The sequence below is a fragment of the Oratosquilla oratoria genome, chromosome 12 (genome assembly GCF_046742065.1).
Source record: "Oratosquilla oratoria isolate Oo_2021 chromosome 12, ASM4674206v1, whole genome shotgun sequence".
NCBI lineage: Eukaryota > Metazoa > Arthropoda > Malacostraca > Stomatopoda > Squillidae > Oratosquilla > Oratosquilla oratoria.
In genome coordinates, this window is record NC_134788.1 from 18,569,584 (window position 1) to 18,581,602 (window position 12,019).

Genomic DNA, 12,019 nt, shown 5'->3' on the forward strand with positions numbered 1-12,019 from the left:
TGATGGAGATGTCACACATTGTTTTTAACATGCTCGTATGATTTGTTGATCCATAAAACCCAAGTATTCCAAATTTCAATAAAATTGGACCAGTGGTTTGGAGTTTGTGTGTATTTCTTTACCAAAATCTTTACAAATTACCACCCTTAATTCTAACATTTTGTCATGGTAAGGTCTAGCCAAAAATGCGAAATTAAAAAATAATTTAAAAAATCGTGTCTCCCTTATTTTTCAAGCTATTTAAAAAATTTAAAAAGCATTTTGTTTCTAATAAAGTTGCCTTTCATATGCAACAATAAGGATTAAAAAAATAAAAATTTTGTGCCCGTATCTATAGGATTACTTCATTTTTTTACAGAACATCCATCTGCATGGGCTGGAGCCACAAATGGTCTTCCTGATCTACAATATATATGTGAGTGGATCAATGGCATCTTGGTCAGCATTGATGCATGGGCTGCAGGAAAACCAACACTTAAGACATCAGTAGGCTGCATGGACCTGTGGAGTGCCTGCAGATTACCAACCCCAAGATTTAACTTGCAGTTACAGATACTCATTCATTTGCAGAAAAGAACAGCTTGGTAAGATATGAATAATAAAGTGACATATACTTATCTGTATGATATTAGATATGATATTAATTTCTTGGTCATAGTTGTAAGTTTGTATATTGAATTTAAGTTAGTAAGAAAAAACATGAAAAAATAAATGTTGATTTGAATGAAGCATCATAATCGTGTTCTTAGGGCTCTTCTGGCAGTGTTGTTTATGTTCCGTAATCTGTTTAGACTTTGTAAATGGATGTGCCATTTATTAGACTTTTTTGTATAGTCTTATAAAAGAAGCTCACTGGCTGAGCCGGTTAGGGTTTCATAACTTGCGGCGAAGGTCAAGGGGATGGCTGTTTGAACCCTGCCACCGGCAAAGTTGAACCAAGGGCATAGTGGTTCATTAATTTCCACACTACAAAGTCCTTTGTGAGGGGCACTGTCCTAGCCTCCTCTGCAAGTGGGAGTTTGTGACATTAAACCATATCTTACAAAACATGCCTCAGTTTTTGGGGATAAGAATATCACCATCAGGTTCCCATGCACGTCATAAAAGGTGACTAATTGGGACGGCAAAACAACCAGGAATCCTCCTGTCTGTACTTTTCTTCTGCAAATGTTAAGACAGAAGAAGGTCTGGAAGGAAGACTGTAACTAAAATCCCAGTAATTGGGTATTTATCTAGTTGTATTTTACGGGACGAGAGCTATGCTCGTAGTGACCTGTTCTTGTATCTCTCTGCATCCAGTGTATTCTTAAAATCCCCCGTTTAGTTTGTTCCAGACATCAATCACTCTGTGTGGGAAGCTATTCTTTTTCAAATCTCTTCTGTAACTGTCCTTCTTTAGCTTCTTCTTAAGTCCTCTTGTTTCTCTTCTGTCCCATTTTAATAAGTTATCTTTATCAAGAATTTCCATCCCTTTCATAATTCTGTAGATGGTCAACAAATTACCTCTTTCTCTTCTCTGTTCCAGTGTTGACAGATGTAATTTCTCCAATCTTTGTTTGTATATCAGATTTGATAGTGTGGGTGCCATTTTTGTCGCTGCTCTTTGAATTCTTTCTGATTTTCTAATGCTTTTTTTTTTTATTGTGCTAGGTGTCTTTGAATGTGTGATAATGTGGAATAAGTGAGAACAAAACAGAGGTTGGTGGAAAGGTTGTTATAGATGTGTTAGCACTGAGTAAAACTAAACTGAAAGAGAAAGGTGAGTTTGAATGTGGAAATATGGTAGGTCCCTAGGGTTTCAGGATTGGAAACGTGACAAGAGAGTGGAGTAACTCTGTCAGGAAGCGATGAGATATGTGAGTGCATATATACATATATATATATATATATATACACATTTTCTTTTCAATGCAAATTGTGTTTAAGACAACAGAAATATCAAAATTATTTTTATACTCCTTAAGAGAGAATGAAAAATACATTATTAGAATTAAAGATCATCAGCACTGAAATTTGTCATCTTTAATATATATATATATATATATATATATATATATATATATATATTTAGTTGTATTATACAGGAAGGGAGCTATGCTTGTGGTGACCAGTCTTTGTATCTTTCAGCATCAAGTTTACTCTTAAAATCGTGAATAGTATTTGCACACTTTTTCATCTAAGTTATTCCATATATCCAGCATTCTATGTGGGAAGCTATTCTTTTTCCTGTCTCTTCTATAGTTGTCCTTTTTGAGTTTCTTTTCATGACCTCTTGTTTTTCAATTGTCATTTTTTAGTCAATCTTTTCTGTCAAGGATTTCCATTCCTTTCATGATTCTATATATAGTCAGTAGATCACCTCTTTCTCTTCTTTGCTTTAGTGTTGGTAGTTCTAGCTTTGATAATAATTTTTGTTCGTACGTTAATTTGGAAAGGGCTGGGGCCAACTTTGTTATTGCTCTCTGTATTCTTTCTAGTTTCCTTATATTCTTTTTAGCACTCGGTGTCCATAGTGTCGCTGCATATTCCAGTTTTGATCTAATCAATATGGCTAATATTTTTTTTATCATTTCTTCATCCAAGTGTTCAAATGCCACTTTCATTGACCTTAGTAGGTTGTATGTTTCACCTACTATTTTGTTTATTTGTCTGTCCGGTGTCATGTCATTGCTGATTATCACTCCAAGGTCCCTTTCCGAGTGCACTTTTTTTATTTAATTTTCACCAATTCTGTAATTTTTTGAAATTCTGTTTTTGCTTTTACCAAACTCCATTATGCTACACTTCTTGATATTAAAGTTCACCTCCCACTTTTGAGTCCATTTCCAGATTGTATCCAGGTCTGATTGTAATGAGTCACAGTCCTCATTTGTTGATACTTTCTTTAATATTTTTGCATCATCTGCAAAGAAATTCATATAACATTCAACTCCTTTGTCCATGTCATTTACATATATGGCAAACATGATTGGAGCCAGTACTGACCCTTGTGGAGCACCACTTATCATTTCTTCCCATTTCGAGTATTTGTCTCTAATTACTACCCTCATTTTTCTCCCAGTCAGGAAGTCTTCCATTCATTTGAATAAATTCCCTGCAATGCCACCTATTGATTCTAATTTTCCTATTAATGTCTTGTGCGGTACTTTGTCAAATGCCTTTTGTAGATCTAGATAGGCACAGTCTGCCCACCCATCTCTCTCATCTATTATATCTATTATTCTCGAATAGAAGCAGATTAGATTTGTTGTACATGATCTTCCTTGTCTAAATCCAAATTGGCTTGGGTTTAGTATAGATTTTTCTTCCAAATGTTTAACCTATCTACTTTTAATCACTTTTTCACATATTTTAGCTAATGTGCTTGTTATGCAGTTTTTCTATTTCTTGTTTGTTTTTCAGTTTATCATTCACATATCTGTAAAATAGCTTTGGCTGATCCTTATATTTTCTATAATTTCCTTTTCGTAATTTCTCTTTTCCTCCCTGCGTATTTTTACATAATTGTTTCTAAGTTTGATGTATGTTTGCCATTTGCACTTTTTTGTCTTTTTTCCATTTTTTCCCGGCTTTGTCTCTTTTATCCTTGGCTTCACTAAATTTTTGTTGTTGTACCAGTTTTTTTTTATGTATATTCTTTCTTGTTTTTGTTGTGTGAACATATTTGATCACACCCTCATTATGAATTTCCTTTAGTATATTCCATTTCTCTTCCATCCTTGTTTCTACACTACTAAGGAATTTTTCCCAGTTTGCATTTGGAAAAAATTCTTTAAGTTTCTCAAAATTCGTTTTGCTATACATTGGTCTTCCTGTTCTATGTTTCTCATTTCTTCTTAGGTCCATTTGCTCTTTTAATTAGAATTCTATTAGTACATGGTCACTCTTTCCTAATGGTGTTTTGTATTCTATTCTGTCTACAATTTCGGGTTCCATTGTGAGTACTAAATCCAGTCTTGAAGGTTCCTCATTGTTTCTGTATCTGGTATTTTCCTTTATCCATTGGGTCAATGTGTATTCAATGGTCATATTGAGTAGCATGCTGCCCCATATGTCTTATCCACCTCTGTCAATTCTTCCCAACATATTTCTTTGGAATTAAAATCACCCATAATTACTATATTTCCTCTTTCAGTATATCAGTTAGTTCATGTTTTGTATCTTCTAACAATTTGGAATGATCATGTTCTGTCCAGTCCTGGGTGTGTGTGTATATGTGTGTGAGTTGTATTTACCTAGTTGTATTATACAGGAAGGGGAGCTATGCTCGTGGTGACCCGTTTTTGTATCTTGCAAGATCAAGTTTGTTCTTAAATTCTTGTATTGTGTTTGCACACACTATTTCTTCATCCAGTTTGTTCCATATATCTCACTGTGTGGGAAGCTGTTCTTTTTCAGGTCTCTTCTGTAGTTATCCTTTATGAGTTTCATTGCATGTCCTTCTGTTTTTCCTCTGTCCCACTTTAATAAGAGTTTGTATGCATATTTGGTTTGGTATCTTACAGAGCCTGCATGTCCAAATGGTTGGTTTTATGCCTAAGGATCCTGCTTCAGTACATCAACGGCTAAGAAGAGCTGGGACCAGGCAAATGATACATGTGGACAGCAGGAAGCTGGAGGAACTCTGGCCTCCTTTTATGAGAGAAATCAGTGGGACGTGTTCCAGAGTGCCTTGGCTCGGTCAGCCCATCTTGGTAAGGAACCATACTTTGTTTTCTCTCCCTATCGTCGTTCTGCAGAGTTTTGTAATTAAGAAGTCAAGGGTGGACAATTCCAGTTTTACAGCTGTGGTTACCTGCAGACAAAATCCACCTGAGATGTTAAAAAAAAATGCCCAAGATTTTTTCTCTTTTCTCATAGCTGTTTTAACCTCAACATGAGCATACTTTATATATATATGTATATGTATATATATATATATATATATTATATATATATATATATATATATATTATATATATATATATACATATTGTAACAAACCCCCCCCCAGTGACTGGAGGTTTGTCACCCGATTCCAATTCATAGGTTCGTTGCATTTAAGAGACGTGACGGTAATGCTTTGAGCTTGGCCCCGCTCACACTCGCCACCTCGTCCCGTGGTGAGTTCTCAGGCGACGAAAACGCAAAGTAGACTTATATCCTCTATTTACACAGAGTCACTACAACAAAATACTGGGCTGTAGGAGGCACCTCGGGTCACTTGCCAACCCTCGCAAGGCTACTTGAAGCTTCGCTACAGCTTACAAACGCAATAATAATCCGAGCGAGAACCACGACGCCTTCTCCCGTCACCTGTGCTGCTCGTCTCTCTCCTCCCCGGGATAGCGTGCCCACGCAGCCTCGCCAAGCACGCCTCGACCAATCACAGTCGCTGCTCGACGTCACGTGCTTCCAGGTGGCGTCCCCCTTTGGCGCCAAGGATCACGACGAAAGCGTCATCTCCGATGTCACGATGTCGACAGGATGCAATAGGGGCCGCTTTCGTAACACTACCCCCACCTGTAAAGAGATGGAGCAACCTCGCTCCCCAACTCCCTCATCCATACATACATACATCACAAAAAGAGAAACTAAAAATTTACTTTTTGGTATCACAGAACTAACTAAGGACGTAATCTTCACTCCATACCGGTAGACGACGTTCCCGCCTGGGTCTCCTTACCACGAACCCAGCGTCGACGTCTGTGAGTGCCCCCTCTAAGGGACACAGCTCCTCTGCTGCAATCTCCTCCAGCACCAGTGACGCGGTCCTCCTCGGGTCCGGGTCTCCGTCCGCCCCCACCGTCAGTGACGCGTCGTCTCCCACCATCCATGGCTCGTCGTCCCCCAGGTTTCGGTCCCCGTCCTCCTCGTCGCTGCTCGATTGAGAAGCTTGCTCCCCCCAGGAGAAGTTGCCAGGACCGTGGTACCTCCACAGCCTATCAGCATGCACCACCAATGCTCTCCTCCTTGCCCCCTGGCGGATCCTGAAGGTGACGTCCGAGATTACCTTCTCCACATATGGCCCCTCCCAGGGGCTCTGGAGCTTGGGAGACAACCCCTTCTTACGCCGAGGGTTGTGCAACCACACTTGATCCCCCTCGTTAAAGGGCGGTGACGTAGCTCGACGGTCGTACCGATCCTTCATCGCCTCGCCCGACACCTTCAGGTTAGATCTCACCTGATGGTGCACCTCACGGAGGCGGTCCTGGAGGGCCGCTGCGTACTGGGTGACCGAAGTGGGCATGTCCTCGTCTGGCGGCCTGCCAGTCACAAGGTCCACTGGCATCCGCAGCTCCCGCCCGCACATCAACCGGGCTGGCGTGTACCCGGTTGCCTCATGTTCAGCTGAACGGTAGGCCCATAGAAGCAGGGGGATTTTTAAGTCCCACTCTTCCTGACTCTCCTGGCAACACTTCGCCAACTCCTGCCCCAGCGTGCGGTTGAAGCGTTCCACCATGCCGTCCGACTGCGGCCGCAGGGGCGTGGTGCGAGTCTTCTTGATGCCCAGCAACTGGCAGCACTCCCGGAATACTGCCGACTCAAACTCCCTTCCTTGGTCGGAGTGTAACTCGTGCGGAGCTCCAAACCGGGCGAAAAACTCGTCCACTAACACGCCTGCCACGGTGGCGGCCTCATGGTTCGGCAGCGGGTATGCCTCCGGCCATTTCGTAAAATAATCCATGGCCACACACACGAAGCGGTTACCTCGGACCGTCTGAGGAAATGGCCCTAGGATATCCACCGCCACCCTCTCCATAGGCGCCCCAACCTGATACACTTGTAAGGGAGCAGCTGACCTCCTCCCGGGGCCCATCTTTCCACAGCACACGTCGCAAGATTTGCACCACTCGCTCACGTCCTTCCGCATGCCCACCCAGTACACTCGCTGCATTAAACGCCCCAGGGTTTTCTTCACACCGAAGTGGCCACTCGCACTGCCACTGTGAGCCTCGCGCACTAACGCTTCCCTCATACTAATGGGAACAATGGTTTGCCAGAAGGATATACTGCCGTCACACGAGTGCCACTGCCGCTGCAGCACACCCTCACTCACTCGTAACACTGACCATTGTTGCCACAACGCCTTCGCTGCCGGGCTTAGCGGTGCCACACTTTCCCAAGGCGGTTTTTCCTCACCCTCCTCCCTCAGTGTCACTATGGGCCCAATATCAGCGTCATCTCGCTGGGCCTGCCCGAGGTCCTCTCCCCACTTCGTGTCAACAGCAAGAGCAGCAGCCTTCACGCTCACAGGTTCCGTTTCACGGCGGCTACAATGCTTACAGTCGCTATCGCAGGGACGGCGGCTCAGGCTGTCAGCATTGTTATGCATGTTCCCTGGCCGATACTCGATGTGGTAGTCGTGCTGCTCCAGCTTCCCAATCCACCTAGCCAACTGCCCCTCCGGATTTCTGAGGTTTTTGAGCCACCTCAGAGCGGCGTGGTCGGTCCTGATCTTGAACTTGGCCCCGTACAGGTAAGGATGGAAGTGATCAATCGCCAGAATCACCGCTAACAACTCCTTACGGGTGACGCAATAATTCCTCTCTGGTGCTGAGAACTTCCTGCTAAAGTAGGATACGACCCACTCCTGTCCATCTTTCTCCTGAGACAAGACAGCCCCTACTCCCTCAGCACTTGCGTCACAATCCAACACGTACGGTCTCGTGGGGTCCGGGTACGGCAACACAGGGGAGTTAGCGAGAGCCTCCTTCAATGTATCAAAGGCCCGTTGACATTCCTCACTCCAGTGAAAGGAGGCCCCTTTCCGAGTCAAGTGGTGGAGTGGTACTGCGATTTGTGCGAACCCCTTGACGAACCGCCTGTAGTACGTACACAAACCAATAAACCCGCGCACTTCCGTCACACTGCGCGGAACCGGCCACTCCTTAACCGACTCTACCTTACCAGGGTCTGTTTTCACCCCCTCACTACTCACTATGTGCCCCAGAAAAGGCACCTCCCTTTGAAAAAGGCAGCACTTCTTCGGGCTGAGTTTCACATTTGCTGCCCTAAACCTATCCAATACTACCTTAAGCCTTTCCAGAGCACACGCAAATGAATTCCCATACACTAGCACATCGTCTAAATATACCAGGGCGCTTTTCCAGAGCAGCCCATCCAACACACGCTCCATCAGGCGCTCAAAGGTTGCCGGGGCATTCACTAGGCCAAAACTCATCACTTTGAATTGATATAGCCCCTGCCCATACGAGAAGGCTGTCTTCTCTCTGTCCTCCTCCGCTACCTCCACTTGATGGTAACCAGACTTCAAGTCCAAGGTCGAGAACCACTGGGCTCCCGCGAGCGCGTCAAGAGTGTCATCCACCCTCGGTAGAGGGTACGAGTCCTTGGTTGTCACCGCGTTAAGGCCCCGATAGTCCACACAACACCTGGTGGACCCATCCTTCTTCTTAACGAGTACGACGGCCGCATTCCAGGGACTAGCCGACTTTTCAATTACCCCTTGCGCGCGCAGTTCCTCCACGGCTTTCTCCACTTCCAGCCGACGGGCGGGTGCGATCCTTCGGGGCGGCAGCTTGACCGGCTGACTATCCCCTGTGTGTATGCGGTGTTTCACCAGGCTGGTCCGGCCCAGGTCGGTATCCCCCTTCGAGAAGACATCTGCATACCGTGTCAACACTTTCCTCACCTCGTCAACCTGTTCCCCCGACAGACATACCGAGCTCCTCTGCAATAGATCCTGCAGATGAGGTGGGACTTCAGTGTTACCCCCCTGCGTGTCCTCGAAGTGACCTTCCGTGATCATAGTCGCCAGTCCACCACCCTCGTCCGGGCCCAGGCTTTCCCCTTCCTGCTCCTCACTTAGACGGCAACGGTGGCTGGTTTCGGGTGGTGGTACAGTGTGGGCTTCCTCTGCGTCAACGGCGCCCTCCCTAAGCGGCACCACGTCACCTCCGACCGACATGGTCATCTCCCCGAAATCCAGCACCGCCCTGCTTTGCTGGAGGTAGTCTAGCCCGAGCAAGTTCTCCCCGACGTCAGCTACAAAAACAGGAAGATGCTCCTCAGTGTTGCCAACCGTTACCCTGGCATGCACTGGTCCCCTCAGCTGCGTGCAGTGCCCCGTAATCCCACACAGCTGTTGCTGGGCCACCGGGGGTCGTCCAGTTGCCACCATGCCGTCCTGCACGAAGGTGCGTTCTGCGCCCGAGTCCACCGTGAAGCAGCAAGACTTACCGTCCACTTGCCCGCCTACCTGAACTGTCCGGGCGCCCTCGGCGCGGCAACTTAAACGGACTGGGGTCTCCCGTCTTCCGGCTGGTATTCGACCCCTTCCGCCAGCCCCTCCCAGTTTCCCGCTACCTTCTTGCTATCCTTGTCGGAGACGATGGCACACCCTGCCGTCTTATACCCCTCACCACAACTCCAGCAACAGGGTTTGTACCGATGCGGCCCTGCTCCAGCACCGACAGCCTTTCCGCCGTGCGTTCCCTGCGGGCAGTACTTTTTGGAATGCCCTTGTTGCCCACAAGAGTAGCATTTACCCCAGAACTCACCTGATGGTGATGCAGGTCTAGAGGGGGATTTGTCCACTTTCCCCTTCTTTGCTCTCACCTTGTATGAGTCACTGTTCCAGCTGGGTCGCTCCCGCGTAATCCGGAGAAACGACTCCATCTCCAGGCCCCTCGCCAGGGCCTCCTGTAGGTCCTTGGGGTGCGCCTGCTGGACGTATATCCTCAGCTGCTGGTTATCGATAGCGTCAACAAACTGATCCCGCAAGAGAATGGTGATCATCTCCTCACTGGCACGGCGCACCAATACCTCCAAATCCTGCGCTAAGCGTGTCAGGGTCTCTCCCGGGCCTCTTACCCGGGCCCGGAACCTTGTCCTGAACACCTCAGTTTGATGCTGATGCCCGTACCTCCTCTCCAACGTCGCCGTCACCTTACTATAGGAGCTCCGCTGGGTGGCTGGCAGTTGGTTCAGGACTTCCAACGCTGGGCCTTTGAGCGCCCACACAAGCTGCATGGCCATCTCAGGTCGACTCCACTGGTGGGCGCTAGCCAGGAGCTCGAACTGTGTCTTGTACGCTTCCCAAGACACTGTCCCGTCGAACTCCTGCGGGCGGCGCCTCGTCCCACTCCCTAGCCTCCGTGACGTGGAGCTGGCAGCCGAGAGGCCCGACTTTACCGAGGCTGGCGGGGATGGCGGAGGCGACAAAACATTCGCCGGGGCACCTGGGGGAGAACGGCTCTTGAGTCTTTCGTGCCGACTATTAGCTTCGTCCTCGTCACTATCTTCCGCCTCGCTAGCTTGCTCACTCTCCCGGGGCAGCGTACCCTCATGCCGGAAGAGGGCAGGGGGCACTTGTGCTGCCACAACTTCATCCACATACCTCCTAAGGTCACTGGCCACTTTTTCCACCTCTCCCTTCACCTCGTCCTTGGTGAAAACTGCCTTTAAAACTTCTCCTTTCACCCGCGAGCACTCCTCCTTAACGAGTCCAAACACCTGTTTGAACACACTGTCAACACGGTTCGCCACAGCTTGAATTTCGGCTTGCTGTGCTTTTCCTTGCTCCGATAAAGCATGGTTCACCATTGCTTGCAGTTCAGCGTGCTGTGTCCTTCCTTGCTCCGCCATAGCCCTTATAACGTCTGCTAGTGTGGTTTCCGTATCAGCCATGCTAGTGTAATAACTCTACGGCACTGAAAACGACCACAATACCACTTACCTGGGCACAACACTTTGGACCTGTCACCTGTCACGACAAAATGATCGCGGCTTTTCCCGCTCACACTCGATAGATCACCGCGACGCACTTAAAATGCACTTACACTTACAGATCCCACTTCTGACGCCACTGTAACAAACCCCCCCCCAGAGACTGGAGGTTTGTCACCCGATTCCAATTCATAGGTTCGTTGCATTTAAGAGACGTGACGGTAATGCTTTGAGCTTGGCCCCGCTCACACTCGCCACCTCGTCCCGTGGTGAGTTCTCAGGCGACGAAAACGCAAAGTAGACTTATATCCTCTATTTACACAGAGTCACTACAACAAAATACTGGGCTGTAGGAGGCACCTCGGGTCACTTGCCAACCCTCGCAAGGCTACTTGAAGCTTCGCTACAGCTTACAAACGCAATAATAATCCGAGCGAGAACCACGACGCCTTCTCCCGTCACCTGTGCTGCTCGTCTCTCTCCTCCCCGGGATAGCGTGCCCACGCAGCCTCGCCAAGCACGCCTCGACCAATCACAGTCGCTGCTCGACGTCACGTGCTTCCAGGTGGCGTCCCCCTTTGGCGCCAAGGATCACGACGAAAGCGTCATCTCCGATGTCACGATGTCGACAGGATGCAATAGGGGCCGCTTTCGTAACAATATATATATATATATATATATATTATATATATATATATTATATATATATATGTATATATATATATTATATATATATAAATATATATATATAATATATATATGTATATAATTATATATATATGTATATGATTATATATATATATATAATTATATATATATATGTGTGTATATATATATATATGTGTGTGTGTTCACTATAAACCCACTATCGGAGAAATAATAACGGAAGTACAGGGAAACTGTATTTTTGACAACTATCTGTAGTCCTCTTCAGCAGAATGCTTACAAGAAGTTAAGGTACAAGTATATATGAGGTAGTGAGGGGTACATAAAAGGGGATGGGGAAAGTGGGGGGACTCAGGTTACATGCCCTTGAAATGGTTGGGTCAAGGAAGGACAGTTGGTGGTATTTTGTCCGACTGCTCTTGACATTATTTTATTGACCGCTAACTTCGTAATACAATCTGGGGGCCACTGACCTTTTGAGGTATTAAAGTTAGGATAATGTTAATATAATATGTTAGCAGATAAGGACACCTATGAAAGCCTTGCTAAAAATCCCCTCGGGAACACCTACGCAGAGTTTAATAAGAAAGCCCGAAAAATAGTAGGAGAAAAATTATTTCATAATTTAAGAGTTATTAACCCTCAATTACCTAACTTTTATGGGCTTCCTAAATTACATAAA

General features: G+C 46.2%; 1 protein-coding gene across 3 annotated transcripts in view; it reads left to right on the plus strand.

Moving 5' to 3' along the window:
- The window catches only part of LOC143031032 (uncharacterized), a 52,950-nt gene that overhangs the window by 18,146 nt on the left and 22,785 nt on the right, over positions 1-12,019 (plus strand). For all 3 annotated transcript variants that reach the window (XM_076194392.1, XM_076194394.1, XM_076194395.1), the window contains 2 exons: positions 359-584; positions 4,506-4,694. In XM_076194392.1, the coding sequence (XP_076050507.1) occupies positions 359-584; position 4,506 (227 nt within the window). In that variant the 3' untranslated portion in view covers positions 4,507-4,694. The remainder of the gene's footprint in view (positions 1-358; positions 585-4,505; positions 4,695-12,019) is intronic.